The 18355-nt window shown below is 45.1% G+C and overlaps 1 protein-coding gene across 1 annotated transcript; it reads right to left on the bottom strand.

The window, feature by feature from the left end:
- Positions 1 to 5978: 5978 nt before the first annotated feature.
- DYNLRB1 (dynein light chain roadblock-type 1) lies at positions 5979 to 16345 on the bottom strand. Its single transcript, XM_040438639.1, has 4 exons — positions 16246 to 16345; positions 15049 to 15124; positions 8098 to 8265; positions 5979 to 6452 (listed from the first exon to the last, which is right to left on the bottom strand). The coding sequence occupies exons 1-4, from the start codon at positions 16246 to 16248 to the stop codon at positions 6409 to 6411; spliced, it is 291 nt and encodes a 96-aa protein (XP_040294573.1). The 5' UTR covers positions 16249 to 16345; the 3' UTR covers positions 5979 to 6408.
- Between the last annotated feature and the right edge of the window lie 2010 nt (positions 16346 to 18355).

The following is an 18355-nucleotide window of genomic DNA, read 5'->3' as shown; positions in this document are numbered from 1 at the left end:
CCAGCAGAGAACGATTCCGTTCCCTGGCCCTGTCAATCACAATGCAGAGGGGGCGTCATTAGGATCGGAGGATGCGGCTGCTACCAGCAAGTAGCCGCCCTACTTGCTGGTAGCAAGGTAATTTACATATTATAAAAATAGCGTTTTATCAAATTCTACTGAACGAAAATTATTATTTTACTTATGTATGCAGAGATCGCAGTGTAGGGATTATTATTAAACAAAAAAAAAAAAAACGGTATAGTGGGCTGACAGAAGCCCTTTAACCCCTTAAGGACACAGCCTTTTTACACCTTAGGACCAGGCCATTTTTTGAAAATCTGACCAGAGTCCCTTTAAGTGCTGATAACTTTAAAACGCTTTGACTTATCCAGGCCGTTCTGAGATTGTTTTTTCGTCACATATTGTACTTCATGACACTGGTGAAATGAAGTCAAATTTTTTTTATTTTTTGCACCAAAAAATACCTAATTTAACAAAAATTTGGAAAAATTTGCAAATTTCAAAGTTTCAGTTTCTCTACTTCTGTAATACATAGTAATACCCCCAAAAATTGTGATGACTTTACATTCCCCATATGTCTACTTCATCTTTGAATTGTTTTGGGAATGATATTTTATTTTTTGGGGATGTTATAAGGCTTAGAAGTTTAGAAGCAAATCTTGAAATTTTTCAGAAATTTACAAAAACTCAATTTTTAGGGACCAGTTCAGGTCTCAAGTTACTTTGCGACGCTTACATAATAGAAACCACCCAAAAATGACCCCATCTAAGAAACTACACCCCTCAAGGTATTCAAAACTGATTTTGCATACGTTGTTAACCCTTTAGGTGTTGCACAAGAGTTATTGGCAAATGGGGAGGAAATTTGATAATTTCATTTTTTTGTCTAATTTTTCATTTTAACCCATTTTTTCCACTAACAAACCAAGGGTTAACAGCCAAACAAGACTGTATCTTTATTGCCCTGACTCTGCCGTTTACAGAAACACCCAATATGTGGCCGTAAACTACTGTACGGCCACACAGCCGGGCGTAGAGTGAAAGGTGCGCCGTTTGGTTTTTGGAAGGCTGATTTTTATGGACTGGTTTATTTATACCATGTCCCATTTGAAGCCCCCCTGATGCACCCCTAGAGGAGAAACTCCATAAAAGTGACCCCATCTAAGAAACTACACCCCTCAAGGTATTCAAAACTGATTTTACATACGTCGTTAACCCTTTAGGTGTTGCACAAGTGTTATTGGCAAATAGCGATGAAATTTGAGAATTTCATTTTTTTGCCTAATTTTCCATTTTAACCCATTTTTTCCACTAACAAAGCAAGGGTTAACAGCCAAACAAGACTGTATCTTTATTGCCCTGACTCTGCTGTTTACAGAAACACCCCATATGTGGCCGTAAACTGCTGTACGGGCACACAGCGGGGCGTAGAGTGAAAGGTGCGCCGTTTGGTTTTTGGAGGGCTGATTTTGCTGGACTGTTTTTTTGGCACCATGTCCCATTTGAAGCCCCCCTGATGCACCCCTAGAGTAGAAACTCCATAAAAGTGACCCCATCTAAGAAACTACACCCCTTAAGGTATTCAAAACTGATTTTACAAACTTTATTAACCCTTTAGGTGTTGCACAAGATTTAATGGAAAATAGAGATGCAATTTCAAAATTTCACTTTTTTGGCAGATTTTCCATTTTAATATTTTTTTTCCAGTTACAAAGCAAGGGTTAACAGCCAAACAAAACTCAATATTTATGGCCCTAAATCTGTAGTTTACAGAAACACCCCATATGTGGTCGTAAACTGCTGTACGGGCACACGGCAGGGCGCAGAAGGAAAGGAATGCCATTCGGTTTTTAGAAGGCAGATTTTGCTGGACTGTTTTTTTGGCACCATGTCCCATTTGAAGCCCCCCTGATGCACCCCTAGAGTAGAAACTCCATAAAAGTGACCCCATCTAAGAAACTACACCCCTCAAGGTATTCAAAACTGATTTTACAAACTTTGTTAACCCTTTAGGTGTTGCACAAGATTTAATGGAAAATAGAGATACAATTTCAAAATTTAACTTTTTTGGCAGATTTTCCATTTTAATATTTTTTTTCCAGTTACAAAGCAAGGGTTAACAGCCAAACAAAACTCAATATTTATGGCTCTGATTCTGTAGTTTACAGAAACACCCCATATGTGGTCGTAAACAGCTGTACGGGCACACGGCAGGGCGCAGAAGGAAAGGAATGCCATACGGTTTTTGGAAGACAGGTTTTGCTGGACAGTTTTTTTTTTACACCATGTCCCATTTGAAGCCCCCTGAGGCACCCCTAGAGTAGAAACTCCAAAAAAGTGACCCCATTTTAGAAACTACGGGATAGGGTGGCAGTTTTGTTGGTACTAGTTTAGGGTACATATGATTTTTGGTTGCTCTATATTACACTTTTTGTGCGGCAAGGTAACAAGAAATAGATTTTTTGGCCCGTTTTTATTTTTTGTTATTTACAACATTCATCTGACAGGTTAGATCATGTGGTAATTTTATAGAGCAGGTTGTCACGAACGCGGCGATACCTAATATGTATACAATTTTTTTTATTTATGTAAGTTTTACACAATGATTTCATTTTTAAAACAAAAAAAATGTTTTAGTGTCTCCATAGTCTAAGAGCCATAGTTTTTTCAGTTTTTGGGCGACTATCTTGAGTAGGGTCTCATTTTTTGCGGGATGAGATGACGGTTTGATTGGCATCTATTTTGGGGTGCATATGACTTTTTGATTGCTTGCTATTACACTTTTTGTGACGTAAGATGACAAAAAATGGCTTTTTTTACACCGTTTTTATTTTTATTTTTTTACGGTGGTCATCTGAGGGGTTAGGTCATGTGATATTTGTATAGAGCCGGTCGATACGGACGCGGCGATACCTAATATGTATACTTTTTTTTCTATTTTTGTAAGTTTTACACAATGATTTCATTTTTGAAAGAAAAAAAATCATGTTTTAGTGTTTCCATAGTCTAAGAGCCATAGTTTTTTCAGTTTTTGGGCCATTATCTTGGGTAGGGTATGATTTTTGCGGGATGAGATGACGGTTTGATTGTTACAATTTTGGCGTACATGCGACTTTTTTGATCACTTTTATTACCTTTTTTGGGAAGTAAGGTGGGCAAAATTTCAATTTCATCATAGTTTTTTATTTTTTATTTTTATGGCGTTCACCGTTCGGGTAAAGTAACATGACCGTTTTATAGATCAGGTCGTTACGGACGCGGCGATACCAAACATGTGTAGGGAATTTTATTTTTTTCATTTTTAATCAGTGATAAATGTGTTTTTTGATTTTTACTTTTTTTTTCACTTTTATTCACTTTTTTTTTGACCCAGACCCACTTGGTTCTTGAAGATCCAGTGGGTCTGATGTCTGTATAATACAGTACAGTACAATATATATTGTACTGCACTGTATTTTACACTTGTCTGAACAGATCTATGCCTTTTAGCACAGATCTGTTCAGCACCATGGACAGCAGGACGCCTGAGAGGCGTCCTGTTGCCATGGGAACCTTCCCCGTCTGCTCAGTAGTGGCCAGAACTGCGCAGACGGGGAAGGGTAAGGAGGGGATCTGTCGGGGGGCTCTCTGGGGGCTCTCTCCCTCCCCATCAGGGGGCTGCAAAGGCACAGCAGCCCCCCGATGGGAGAGGGAGGGAGCTCCCTGCGCTGTTAACCTTTTCCATACAGCGGTCCGTACGGACCGCTGTATGGAAAGGGTTAAACGGCTGACATCGCATCGCAGATGTCAGCCGTTTATACCAGGGTGCCAGCAATGTGCTGGCACCCTGGTATACCCACTAGAAACCACCGATTATACAAGGGGAGGCGGGCGGGGGATCGCGATCCCGCCTGCCGCACCGCCCGCCTCCCGCACTGCCCACACCGCCCGCAACCCTCCCCCTGCACCTCCCGCCACCATAAAATCATTCGGGGGTGCAGGGGGGGTTAATAAAACGTTATTTTAGGAATATAAAAGTTTCTGATCCCCGCGGTCAGGGACCGCGGGGACGAGAAACTGCAGAAATCGCAGCAAACCGCAGGTCTGAATTGACCTGCGGTTTGCCGCGATCGCCGACATGGGGGGGTCACGGGACCCCTCCGCGCATTTAGCCTAGGTGCCTGCTCAATGATTTGAGCAGGCACCGGGTTCCGATCACTGCCGGCCGGGCGGCAGTGATCGGAACAACACATGACGTACCGGTACGTCATGTGTCCTTAAGTACCAGGACATCATGACGTACCGGTACGTCATGTGTCCTTAAGAGGTTAAGCAGCAACTTTTCCAATATTTATGTAATTCTCTAAACTTTTGGCCACGACTGTACATTCCAATCAGAAGGGTCAGGACTATAAAATAAAAGGATCCATCACATGCGAAAGTGTAGGGGTGGTCTACATGCTGGAGTGCCCGTGTGGCCTCCAATATGTGGGCCGCACCATGCGAAAACTGAAAGTGAGAATTCAGGAACATGTTCGTAACATCAGAAAGGGACTTGAGACACACAGTGTCTCGATGCATTTTAAAATCAAACATCAGAAAGACCCTAATGGCCTGTCATTTGCAGGGGTTGAATTGGTTAAACCACATTGGCGGGGAGGGAACTCCATCGAGCGGATCAACAGGAGGGAGGTTGAATGGATCTACAAGATGGATTCATTACAACCAAAAGGGATGAATATGGAATTCGATTTGAAACCCTGTCTCACCTGAGAGAATTTTCTGTAATCCCCGGTTTGACCATGTAAAGACCTGTGGCAGTAGTGAGGGAGTAATCGCATCTGACTGGAGGCAATCATGTGGATCGTGATGTGTTCAGGCATTCTTGGATGGAGGGAGGCGGCCCTAGGAGATGTACTCTACCATTGGTGGGGAAGGATCTTGTGGGGGTAGACGAGTGGCCATCCATGAATGAAGGAGGGCGGTCCTATGGTGTGAAAACTACTATTGGAGGGCGGTCCCATGATGTGTAAAGCTGTTACTGGCAGAAAAGAGTCATGTGACTTCTGATATCCCCATTGGTGGGAGTGTACCATGTAGGTATGACACGTAGGACAGCAATGAATGAAGGAGGGCGGTCCTAGGTATAACTGATTGAATGGTTGTAACTATGTGGGTGGTGACATGTTCAGCTATCCATGAATGAGGGGATAGCCTCCAGGAGGTGCGTTTTTAGTATTGGTTAGATATTGTGCCTTATGGGGTGGGCGAGTAGTGTTAAGTAGGAGGATGTTATGTGATTGAATGCGACCAGTCCAGATAATGTTTTGTATTAATCATGGGAGTGTTAGAGTTAAGTATGAGAATGTTATGCGATCATATGTGATCAGTTCAGATATGTCACTGTGTTAATGAGGGTGTTATGCGATCATGTGTGATAGTTCCGGATATGATCGCATGGCACTCGATCATATGCGATTAGTCTGGCTCAGTCCAGATATGTCTGTAATGTACAGCTAACCAGTAATTTGGTGACCCGAGGGAGGTCTCTGTGTGATATGCGTTTTATGAATGTATTTCATGTTTTTTATGGATTTTTATTTTTGTATTGAGCCGTAAGGGCTATGATGATTTTAAGGAGGTGTGGTAGCTTATCACTGGCAGGTATATAAAGACTGCCTCTAGGTAGGCGGAGGAGATACCCCTGACGAAGCTTCCTATAGCGAAACCCGGGTCGGGTGAATGATTTGTGTATACTGCTTGTTACCATATCCATCAATAAAGATAAATAAAGCCTTGCAGTTGGAACTTTTGTGATTGTACTTCACTATTGCGGCACCTTGATTTCTCATAAAGGAACCCCAGAGGAAAGGTGAATCCGAGTGAACTGACCGCTTACCCATGTCCACGAAGTTTCTGTGAGATCTGGAAGGTAGATATAAGCTCTACACATCTATACAGTGTATTTGACAATAAACCAAATAAGACCAAATCTGTACAATTATTGTAGATTTAATGCAGATTACATATTACACGATTTTGCTGCAACGGGTGAAAAAAATCAATGCAATGACTTGGCAAAAAGGTTTGCAAATAAAACAGTTTACGGTGTCATAATGGCTGCTGAAAGAAAATGGAAGAAGACAGGAAGAATTCATGACATGAATGATCTAATTGGGTTAAAGTCTGTATGCAATCCCATCCCTCGGGCAGCTTTCTATATGGGCCTGGGTAGGATGCTCTTCGTGTATATGGTTCCTCCTTGCAGCGTTGTCCAGGAGAGCAGGCAGTAGATACATGGGTGAGATCTGTAGGCCTAAGTCTTCATTCTGCGTCTCCAGCTTTACACCAAGCAGGGCCATATCCAAGCGACATGGGAGGAATATATAACAAGGGGATGAGGAAGGTGAGCATCTGTCGGGGTGATCACTCTGAAGGCTGCTGGATGACAACTAATATGTAGTCTTTATCTGAAAATAAAAGACAGTCAAAACATTATTAAAAAGTAAAGCAGTATATGACGTCTACAATATAGCGAGGTACGTGTAGTGTGGAAATGACGTTATAGATTGATTATAACTATAGATGCGTTCAATTCAGTCCGAGGATATTCAATTAGCCTTTAAAGGGGTTTTCCGGAAGATCAATACTAATGAAGATCAATACTAATGCCTAGACTACTGCAACATTCTCCTTTGTGGCCTTCCATCTAGCACTCTCGCACCCCACCAATCTATCCTCCACTCTGCTGCCCGACTAATCCACCTCTCACCCTGTTACTCCTCTGCCTCTCCCCTCTGCCAATCCCTTCACCGACTCCCCATTGCCCAGCAAATTCACTTCAAAGTACTAACAAATACATACAAGGCCGTCCATAACCTTTCCCCTCCCTACATCTCTGAGCTACTTTCCCGATACATCCCCACACGCACTCTCCGATCCTCACAAGACCTCCTTCTCTCCTCTCCTCTTATCACCTCTTACCACAATCGACTCCAAGATTTCTCCCGTGCATCCCCCATACTCTGGAACTCGCTACCCCAACATATCAGACTCTCACCTACAGTGGAATCCTTCAAAAGAAACCTGAAAACCCACCTCTTCAGACAAGCCTACAACCAGTGACCCTGATGCCTCTATAACGCCATGACCAACTTAACCTGCACCTACTGTGTCCTTCTCCCATACCATGTAGATTGTAAGCCCTCACGGGCAGGGCCCTCTCCTTCTGTACCAGTTTTGTAACTTTGTTTATGATTAGTGCAATTGTCTGTATTATGTATGTGCACCCCTTATCATATGTACAACGCCATGGAATGAATGGCGCTTTAATAATAAATAATAATACTAATGGTCCTCAGGATCTGATCTGTGGGGGTTGGACTCCTGGTACCCAGCTGCCAATCAGCTTGTTTGAAGAGGCCTCAGCACTCTTCCCAGGCCAGCGACGTCACGTTCATCAGTCACATGGCCTAAAAGTACCAGTTTAAGTGTAAAAGTCCTTTTTACTGTACAGCACGTTTTCTTTACACTAGGAGATCTATAGGATCTCTGTAACCGGTTGCACTAGTGGGGGGGATGTGCACTTACTACACAGACTCTAGAATGGACATTCCAAGGTGTACAGATTTTTTCCTAAGCAGCAGAATTTGGCAGCCGGTTGGCAAAGTACGAGAGGAACATCCAGATATGTTTCCCCAAGGATTGCATTTTAGGAGATTACTGCACCTCACGTTTAACCCTTTACTGATTTCTTGCAAATGTCCATGTTTGAGATGCATCTGTCTCCGAGGTTTCTTCTCACAGGGATCTAGCAGGCCTGTGATTTGCTCTGCATAATGATTATTATGTACCATTCTGGGAAAGAGGAATACATTGTGTACATATTCCTCTCCCAGTACAAGGCACTTGAGTACAGAAAGGACTTGTGTTCTTAGGAGACCCATTTTCCTTAATTTGTTTATAGGGCTCATTATGCTGCAAACGAAATCAGATGACAAGGTCACAACGCCCTGTTGGATTAAACTGGCACCCGGTGACTGACTGCTCTAGTGAACTATACGGTGCGAGTTTGGAAATAAAATTCGGAAACCAAGCTTCTTGCTGCAGTAATACCTGGAGCAATCATAATTTCATTCTTCTTGGATCGGACCCTGAGGAATGTCAGGTCATTCTGGGGGTCAATATCCCGCAATGAACATCTGGCCTTTGTCACTAACTGATGCATTAGGCCTGCATATTGTGCGGTGGTGGCATTATCCATGGTGCTCTTTATGGGAATTCCTGAAACGACAGAACAAATACATTGTATAGAGGTCAAAAGAGTAATTTGGCTAAGATTTGTTACCCCCGACCCCACTATACACATGCAAACTCAGCAAGCAGGGGGCAGTCACAAAATCGTTGACTCCAAAGTTACAAAATATACTTCTCCAAAGTCGTTGACTCCAAAGTTACAAAACATACTTCTCCAAAGTCGTTGACTCCAGCAACCTTTGGCACGCCAGCTGTGGTAAAACTACAATTCCCAGCATGCACACTTGCTTCACTGTTCTCAAAACTCTCAATGAAGTGAACAGAGCATGCTGGGAGTTGGAGTTTCACAGCAGCAGAATTTGCCGGCCCCTGATATGGGATATAAAGAGGACGGGAGATAGGTGGCTACCAAACACCTCTGGCAATGCTTTGACTAAGGGTCCACTTTAAGGTCTGAAACGTGTTATCACCTGCTGTATGCTGTTTTAAAGCATTCAAATAGGGGGTGGAGCCTGACCTCGCTCTATGGCGGCTGCTTTGAGAGAAGCACTCCCGCTACCAAGCTCCTAATAAGCCTGTACCTGAGCACTATCTCGCTGGCATGGTGAAGATACAGCCAAAGGATAACCCCAGAGACACATCTGGCACCCAGAAAGCTAAGAAACTCCAGTCTCAAATGGAGAAATACATTCATAAACCTCCAGCTCATCCAACTGCACGGACACCCAAGATGGCGCGGCAGCGTCCCTGCACGGATCTTCCTTGCGCACAGAGGCTCAGCGGGGACTCTGACGCCGATAGAGTCCCAGAGCTGCCCGGGTTGAGCGATTCTTCATCCCTCACCCGAGATTACTTGAATCAGGTCTTTACAGCGGGCGTTAGCCCCATTAGCTGCAGATCTCACGGTCATTAAGGCGGACGTCCGCCATATTGGAAACAGGGTGGAGGCCCTAGAACAGGCGCAAGAAGAGCTGACTATTTTCAACTCCGCCATTAGAGCCATTACGGGCACATCAAGCAGCCATCAATAACTCTCTGATGCTACTGGAAGATCAGAATAGGAGCCGCGGGAGGAATATTAGGATACAGGACTTATTTGCTGTGATGCAGGCCTTATTTACTATTCTGCTTGGCCCTGAACATGCAGCGGCTGTAATTGTAGAAAGAGCGCACAGGGCACTGAGCTTCCGAGATACTGAAGCCATTCTGCACAAATCTAGAGAAGTGAGGGAAGATTCATTTGAGGACACAAGTTTACAAGTGTTCCAAGACCTGGCTCCATCAACGCTCCAGAAAAGGAGGATCTTAAAGCCTCTTATGGATCTGCCGTGCACTTCTAAGATCCCCTACCGTTTCGCTATTCTCTTTTGGACTCCTTATCGCATCTGGGAATCGACGCCTCACTGTCCGCTCACCGGAGGATCTACATCAATTGTTGGATGCCTTACTGTCACTGCCTGCCCTGTGAGAGGTCTGAGAAGATCAGATAGACTTGCAGCACGCGAGTATCTGACAGGTCTTTCTGTTTTTCCTTGCTGTCTGTTGTTGTGGGCAGGATCTCACCTCTCCACAGGTTCTGCTCATTTGCTCTTTAGTGGCTCTATTTATGCTCGCCTCTCACTGCAGACCTTGTGGTTGTTAGTTCCTTCTGGAGTTCTAAGCTGGTTGTTAGAGGTTCTCCTGCTTCTTACTCAGCTCAAGCCAAGTCTTCCCGTTTCTACTTTGTGTGTGTGTGTGTTATGTCTAGGTCTCAGGGAGACGCTGGTCCCTTCACGGTGGAAGGTCCCGGCAGTCTCATCCCTACTCCTTAATTTAGAGTTTGTGACAGTTTCAGCAGGTCTTAGGTTCCGGTGTATGAGTTCTTCCAGCATTAGGATTTGCTCATACTGTCAGCAGTCAGGGAGAGGCTCAGGGATAACTAGGAGGTTACCATCCCCCTCCTCACTAGCTTTGGGGCCTAGTCTGTGTTACTATTGTAGTTTGTTTATTTGGTGTTCTTCCTTTCCCCACTAACCGTGACACTTACGTTTACGTTGAAGTTCCATGATGGCTACCTATCCCTGAGGAGGAGGACGACTTATCCCCCTTTACCCGCTTCAACAGCATGGTCAATTGCCCGTAAGCAGAAGAATCCGAGATCAAAGAGATCTTCTACCTGAGCTACAAGATGTTATATGGGGGTCTCCATTTCTTGAGACAATTTATGGTAGCATCTTACTTTGTGATGAGCTTTCCGCCCCATATCTTTCTTCCCCCTCCTCACGATTCTTCTAAGGGTGGTAGGTCACAGATAGTTACAGCGGTTTATTTTACACTTCAGGCTTACGTTGTGGAAGATTGGCAGATGAGGTTGTACAGATATGTATGTTTACCTTCCTCCCGCTGGCTCCTTTGTGTCGCCACTTATTTGCTCTGCCTTTTCTGTTTGTTCTATGTTGTTTGTTTTTTGTTGGAGCATACAGACAGACAGTTCAGTGAGGTGTCAGATAAAGATGGCGGCTCTACAGTTCGAGTTTACTTCTTTTAATGTACACGGCTGTAATAACCCTGTTAAAAGGAGCCATTTTTTCTAATCTTAAAAAAAAAGCTGATGTTTTTATGCTCTAGGAAACACACTTTAAAGGGGTATCCCATCACAGACAATTGGGGCATATTGCCACCTCTGGGACCCCCACCGAGAACGGAGAAGGGAAGGTGGCGGAGGGTGCACTGCGAGCCCTGGCTCGGCTATTTCCATCGGCCCCATAGAAATTAATGAGAGCGGTGGCCGTGCAAACGCGGTACGCTCCCATTCACTTTTTTGGGGAAAGTGCTTGGGCACCACTCTCTGAGTAGGTGCGGGTCCCAGAGGTGGGACCCGCACCTATCAGACAATGGGGGCATATCCCAGTGAAATGCCCCCATCGTCTGTGATGGGAATACCCCTTTAAGCTTGGCCACGTACCGAAGCTTTCTCACTCTTTTTACCAGTTTTGGTACCATTCCTGTTATGACCGTTCTGCATCTAGGGGTGTCAATATGGGGATTCCACAGAAATGTGCCTTTTACGAAGACCTCTGATCTGGCCGATCCTGAGGGGTGGTATCTACTGCTGAAGGGTATGTTGGCCAGTGCTGAGGTCATGTTTTATGCGCATTCAGGAAAATTCTTATAAGCTAGCTACCAAGTGGTATCGTCCTCCGGATGTCCTTCATAGGATTAACCCATCTCTGCCCACAGAACATTGGCAGTGTCATAGTGCCGAAGGAACTGCATTACATATTTGGTGGACATAGCCCCCTGATAGTTCCTTTTTGGAACGCCCTTTTCCAATGCCATTAATGAAATTTATTCACATGTAGTTCCTCTTTCCCCATCTTTAGATCTTCTAAATCTATCAGAGTATGCACCTTCTGTAAGCGAGTGCACCAGAAAGGTTCAGGAGATCAGTAGATTTGAGGAGTTATCTAGCTGGGAATCTTTTTCTCACAATAAGTTTAACACTTTGTGATCTCCATGGGTTAAATGGAGCAGAAAATCTACTACTCTATAGTTGACCCGTCCCCTCTCCTGACATGTCTGTTTTAGTAACTACTTGCATTCCCATGTTATACCAATTCTGGAGCATCTTTTCTACTAACTGTATGGCATGTCTTTCCTCTATTATTACTACTAGAAATCTACAAATTGTCAGCAGTCTGGAATAAAGGTACATCTGGGTGTTACCATTTGGGGAAATTCCGACACGGGCAGCATTGACTGGATAGTGTCAAACTGTGCAGAGAACCACCCGCCCCTTCCCCCACTTAGTTACACTCAGTTGTACCTTTATTTATAATCTCCTAGTAGGAATAACAGAGGAATGCCACAACATAGAGCCATTAGAACAGATACAACCCTATGGTAATTTCCAGAATGGTAATTTAAAGGGGTATTCCCATCACGGACAATAGGTGCAGGTCCCACCTCTGGGACGCGCACCTACACAGAGAATGGAGTGGGGAAGGTGGCGGAGGGCACACTACGCATGAGCAGCCACCCTCCATTCATTTCTATGGGGCCACCGAAAATAGCCGAGCGCTGGCTCGGCTATTTCCGTCGACCCCATAGAAATGAATGGGAGCGGTGGCCGCGCAACCTCGGTGCGGTCCCATTCACTTGCATGGGGAGAGCGCTTGGCGATAGCCGGGGTCCTCCAGCCACCACTCTCCCCGCTCCGTTCTCTGCGTAGATTCTAGCGATATGCCCCCATTGTCTGTGATGGGAATACCCCTTTAATGTGGCATAGAATTATTTACTAAAACAAACAATGTCAGAAGAGGTGATGGATCCTCTTTAATGCACATTAACAAGAGAACGATAAAAGGACTGATGACATCTTCTTAGGTGTAGAAAAAAACTAAGTAGTCCTCAAACATATTGTTCAACGTTTCAACCCACATAGGGGTCTTTCTCAAGCACATTTGGGTACATACAGGGTATGTATATGTGCACATAGTAATCATTATGGCATCGTGCGGTCGCAGTCCTCCCCCTCCCTGCCATATTATACTATATAGACATAACATCCGATAACAGCGCATCCCCAGAAGACGTTCATCAAAATTAAACCTATTATCCTTGCTCATTCATATGCAAAACCTGCCCACAAACCTATACTCGGGAAGCGCTTCCCTTACATCATCGTCCCCTTGGCCCTACTGCAGATGCCCAGCGGCCAGATGTCCTGCATATAAATGAGCGTGGGGAAGGGATTTAAAGGGGTTGACTCCAGCAAATAGCATTTATTATGTAGAGAAAGTTAATACAAGGCACTTACTAATGTATTGTGATTGTCCATATTGCTTCCTGGATTCATTTTCCCATCACATTATACACTGCTCGTTTCCATGGTTACAACCACCCTGCAATCCAGCAGCAGTGGTCGTGCTTGCACAATATAGGAAAAGGAGACTGCCTCTTTGATGGATGGGACCATGGGATTGCACATAGACATGCATGCGCAGCAGCTCCCACCCGGGCCCCTTTCTATCTGTGCTGCAGGGTAGTCGGAAACGAGCAGTATATAATATCATGGAAAAATGAATCCAGAAAGCAAAGGAAGCAACATGGACAATCACAATACATTAGTAAGTGCCTTGTATTAAAGGGGTTTTGCCATCACATACAATGACTAGGATATGCCCCGATTGTCTGATAGGTGTGGGTCCCACACCTACACCAACAACAGAGCAGGGAAGGTGGTGGAGGGCGCACTGCACATGCCCTCCATTAATTTCAATAGGGCCACCGAAAATAGCCGAAGCCAGTCTTAATTGTGCCTGCACTGCTGGAGGAAGAGCCAAAGTTATGTGGAACCGCATGCCTCTACAGGACATGTGCAGTGCGCCCTCCATTCATTTCAATAGGGTCACCGAAAATAGCCGAGCGCTGGCTCGGCTATTTCCGTCTGCCCCATAGAAATGAACGGGAGCAGGGGCGGTGCGCTACCATTTACTTGTACGGGAGCAGATCTCCACCTCTGGGACCCGCACCTATCAGACAATGGGGGCATATATTAGCAATATGCCCCCATTGTATGCAATGGGAATACCCCTTTAACTTTCTCTACAGGATAAATGCCATTTGCTGAAGTCAGACAACCCCTGTAATTTAACTCCAGGTGGCCATGTGCTGTGATCAGATGTTATAGGTCTACACGCTTATGTGCACCGACACATAGGGGCCCATTTACGTACAGATATATGCCACTTCTGTGGCGTATATATCGGTCGCAGATTTTGTCAAAAGCCATATTGCAACAAAATCTGCAACTTTTCCCCGCTCACGCCACTTTCCTGACAAAAACTGGCAACAAAATGACTTAAATATATATACGCCGGCAAGGGAGCTGGCATAGATTTTAGATTGTCGCGGTTCCACATAACTTTGGCGCTTCCTCCAGCAGCGCAGGAACAATTAAGACTGGCGTCCAAATGGCCGGTCTTAATAAATGAGCCCCATACTCTGTATGTACACATACGGTTGTGCTTGAGAAAGCCCCCTATGAGGGTTGAAACGTTGCAGCTGGAGGAACAAATACTTTTTGTTTTTTTCTTACCCCAAGTAGATGCTGTCATCCGGTCGTCTCCAGCCAAGATAAACTGGACGGCGCGATGTGCGTTTGCCTTTAGGTTCTTTTACACAGGCCAATAAAATGCTTGTTCACAATCATCGCCCCACACACATATGACCAGCGATTGCCTGTTTGTGGGTGATCGTATCTTCTACGTGGGTCGCACTGGCACATCACCCCGGATGACCAGGGGACGTGCTGCCAACAAATAACTGCATTCTATTAGAAGGGGTCGGAACGAGGGAAGATCATTCATTAAAAAACGATGAAAATTAAAGTAAGGGTTCATACACACGACTGTAACAATGCCTATCCTTGTCTGCAAATCGGACAAGAATAGGACATGTTCTATCTTTTTTTGCGAGGCTGCGGCACAGAAACACGAATGTGGACAGCACACAGTGCGCATATCCGTTTTGTGATCCGCAAAACACGGATGCAGGCTTTGTGCATCCCACATTTTCCCTTCCGCCTGTCCAACCTTAGGTTAGAAAATGTCTATTGTCTGCAAAATGGACAAGAACAGGACCCGTTCTATCTTTTTTGTGCGGCCACGGAACGTACATAAGGATGCGGAAAGCACATGGTGAGATGTCCGCATCATTTGCGGGCCCCGCTGAAATTGCAGATCGGATGCAGCCCAAAAATATGGTCGTGTGCATGAGGCCTCGGGAACGGCTGATCTCCAGCAGTCAGAATGACGGGTCACCACTCACCCTCCGAGTTGACAATAATAATCCCCTGTACGCCCTTCTGGCTCTGGATCCTCTTTAAAGTTTCTTCGACGTCTGCCTGCAGAACACAAGCAAGAAAAGATGGCTGCCAAACTCATGGGCTCTGAACGTTACGCTGCTATAGGCAAGGGGACGACAACTAAGGCCTAGTTCACATTTCCATTTTCCGCGGACAGCACACGTACCCATTGAGTTAAATGTCTGTTCACACTTCAGTATTTTGTTACTGACCGTGGGTCAGTAAAAAAAAACAAAAAAAAAAACAAAAAAAAAAACGCAGGGACATGCACTACTTTGATCCGTGATACGGACCACCAAGCACACCCATAGAAGTCTATGGGTTCGTGACATTCACTGGCACACCACGGATGGCCTCTGCGTTGTGTCCGTGGTGCGTCTGTTTTTCACTGAAGACTGAAAGAAGATTCTTTGGAAATTAATTTTCAGCTGAGCAACTTCCGTGAATTATGGATGACACACGGATGCTAAAAAACAGACACATGGTCCAACCGCAGATCCTTCACGGATGAAAAGCGTACACTTTTTTTCATGGAAATGTGAACGGGGCCTCAGTGTTTGGTCAGTGATTGTGAGACAACACCAGGCCTGGGTCTGAACACAGAACAGGTGCAGATCTTTCCCTTATCTCTGTGTAGCCTCCAGGTCTGGTTTTGGCTCACAATCACTGATCAAACACTGATTGTATATAAGCTGCCTGTCAAGTCCCAGTCCGTAGATGTATCGTTTATTGGAGGGACCCGCTGGCACAATGGGCATGATTCTTCATCTCATCTATACTTGCCCAAGTCTCTCAGTAAATGGTAGGAAGGGCATGCCCCCCAGATGGTGAGTGCCAGGGGGCAACAAGGAGCCATTTCCATTATGCTTTGGCCGAGTGTAGCAATCTGAACCACGTGATACTGGACCAACACCCACCAACCAGCACAATAAAGGGGTGGCTGCTGCCAGCTGCACCCAGGAGCCTCATCAGGAAGCCTGTGACTACTGCACCCCAGAGGATGCTGCCATAATGGTAGATACACAGTATACAGAGGGGCGGGATATGGAGAGCTCCCATCTGGGGTGACGTGACGTCATCCCCCCGGTAACCGTCTACCGGCGGCTCTAACACCCCGGTGCTGCTGAACAGAACATATCCCGACCACTGACATCACTCACCATAGCGCCCGGCTGCCCTTAGTAAGGCTGTCACTAGAATACACCGCGCATGCGCACAGACCAGCGTCACCCAGCGACCAAACCCTCAGTAGTTCCGCCCTGACTGCGACCAGCTGGCTGAGCGTTGTCTGCTAGAGAATAAAGTGTCCGACGTGTGGGAGACATGTTATTGAAGCCGCGGCGCATGCGCATTAGCCACTGCGAAAATTGCCCTTTTTTATTGTATAACGATTTGTTTCTACTTCCAGGGGTAATAGACTGCTGTACATAACAGAATCTTCATTTTTTTTTTTTTTATGCGATAAAGTGCTATAAAACTTCCCTGTGTTTATCAATCCCATGATGTAGTTGCCAATAGAAGCCAATTAGCTAGAGGCTGACAGTTCTAAGATGGCCTCTGAAAAATGAGAGCTGGATTCTGATTGGTTGCTATAGGCAACTCCTCTTTTCATTTGCCCTAGTTTAATAAATCTCTCCCTTTAGGATAAGTCTACACGGCAACATGTTAGGCTACGTCTACACGACGACATTTGTCGTGTGACATTTTGTTGCACTAATGTTGTGTGACAATTTTTATAATGGCAGTCTATGGTGTCGCACTGCAACAAATGGATTTTCTGCGACTGTTGCGTCACAGTCGCAGCATGCTGCATGTTGCAGTGCGACACCATAGACTGCCATTATAAAAATTGTCGCGCGACAAATGTCGTCGTGTAGACGTAGCCTTACTCGACAATTCGTGGAGTGAGACTTAGGGCTCATGCACACAAACTTATTTTTGGTCCACATACGATCTGCATTTTTTGCGGGTCGGATGCGGACCCATTCACTTCAATGAGGCCACAAAAGATGCAGACAGTACACCGTGTGCTGTCCGCACCCGTATGTCTGTTCTGCAGTCCCACAAAAAAATAAAACATGTCCTATTCTTGTCCATTTTACAGAGAAGGACAGGACAGTTCCATAGAGTGTAGGACACTCCGTTCCGCAAAATGCAGAACACACACGGCTATTATCCATGTTGTGCGGACCACAAAACCGGCAACGGCCGTGTGCATGACCCTTTAATTTGATGTGTACCAGGGGCAGTCTCTTAGGGTGCCTTCACACATTGCAGAATTTTCCACAACAAAATCCGCATGTGCACACATTTTTCAAAGTTGCAGTTTTTGTTGCGGATGCGAGTGGATTAAGGCTAGGTCTACACGACATTTGTCGCGCGACCGATAGGGCACAACTACACTGTAACACGACAATTTTTATAACGCTAGTCTATGGTGTCGCACTGCAACATGCGGCGACGCAACATTCGCAGAAAAGTCAATCTTGAATAGATTTTTTGCGACTACCATTATCAAAATCTGTCGCACGACAAATGTCATCATGTAGACCTAGCCTAAGGCTACATTCACACAAACGTGTTTTGTTTCTGTGTCTGTTCCGTTTTTTTGGTTTTTTTTTTTGCGGATAGGATGCAGACCCATTCATTTCCATGGGTCCGCCAAAAACGCCGAGAGCACACCGACACAGTGTGCTATCCGCATCTGTATGTCCGTTCCGTAGCCCCACAAAAAAAAATAAAAAATAGAACATGCCCGTTTTGTTTTTGTTGGACAAGGATAGGCATTGTTACAATGGATCCACAAAAAAATAAAATAAAATACCATACGGAAGGTATTCCGTTTTATTTTTTTTGTGGACCGCAAAACACATACAGTCATGTGAATGTAGTCTTATTCTGCGGATTTCTGTGCAGATTACACCTCTATTGAAATGAGTGGGACATTCAGCTACAGGAAATCTGCACCAAAACGTTATTTGTGTTCCGTTCCACTGCAGAATGTTAGAGGTTCTCCGGGCGACCCATATCAGATCGGCAATGACCATAGACCGTAGCAGCGGACAGGAAGGGAGACGGCACGCGTCTCCTCATACAGCTGATCGGCTATCTGAGGATAGGTCATCAATAGTAAAAGCCCGGACAACCCCTTTAATTCCTCAGCGGAACAGAACACAAGTATTGACACTTTTCATCCCCATAGGCTAACATGGGAGATGTCTCCCAGGTTCGCTTCACATTATGGTGAGGATTTTGTGGCAGGAAATGTCA

This window comes from Bufo bufo, chromosome 6 (genome assembly GCF_905171765.1).
Source record: "Bufo bufo chromosome 6, aBufBuf1.1, whole genome shotgun sequence".
Classification (NCBI taxonomy): domain Eukaryota; kingdom Metazoa; phylum Chordata; class Amphibia; order Anura; family Bufonidae; genus Bufo; species Bufo bufo.
Note: the sequence above shows the minus strand (reverse complement) of the source record. Positions and strands in the feature narration are given on the sequence as shown.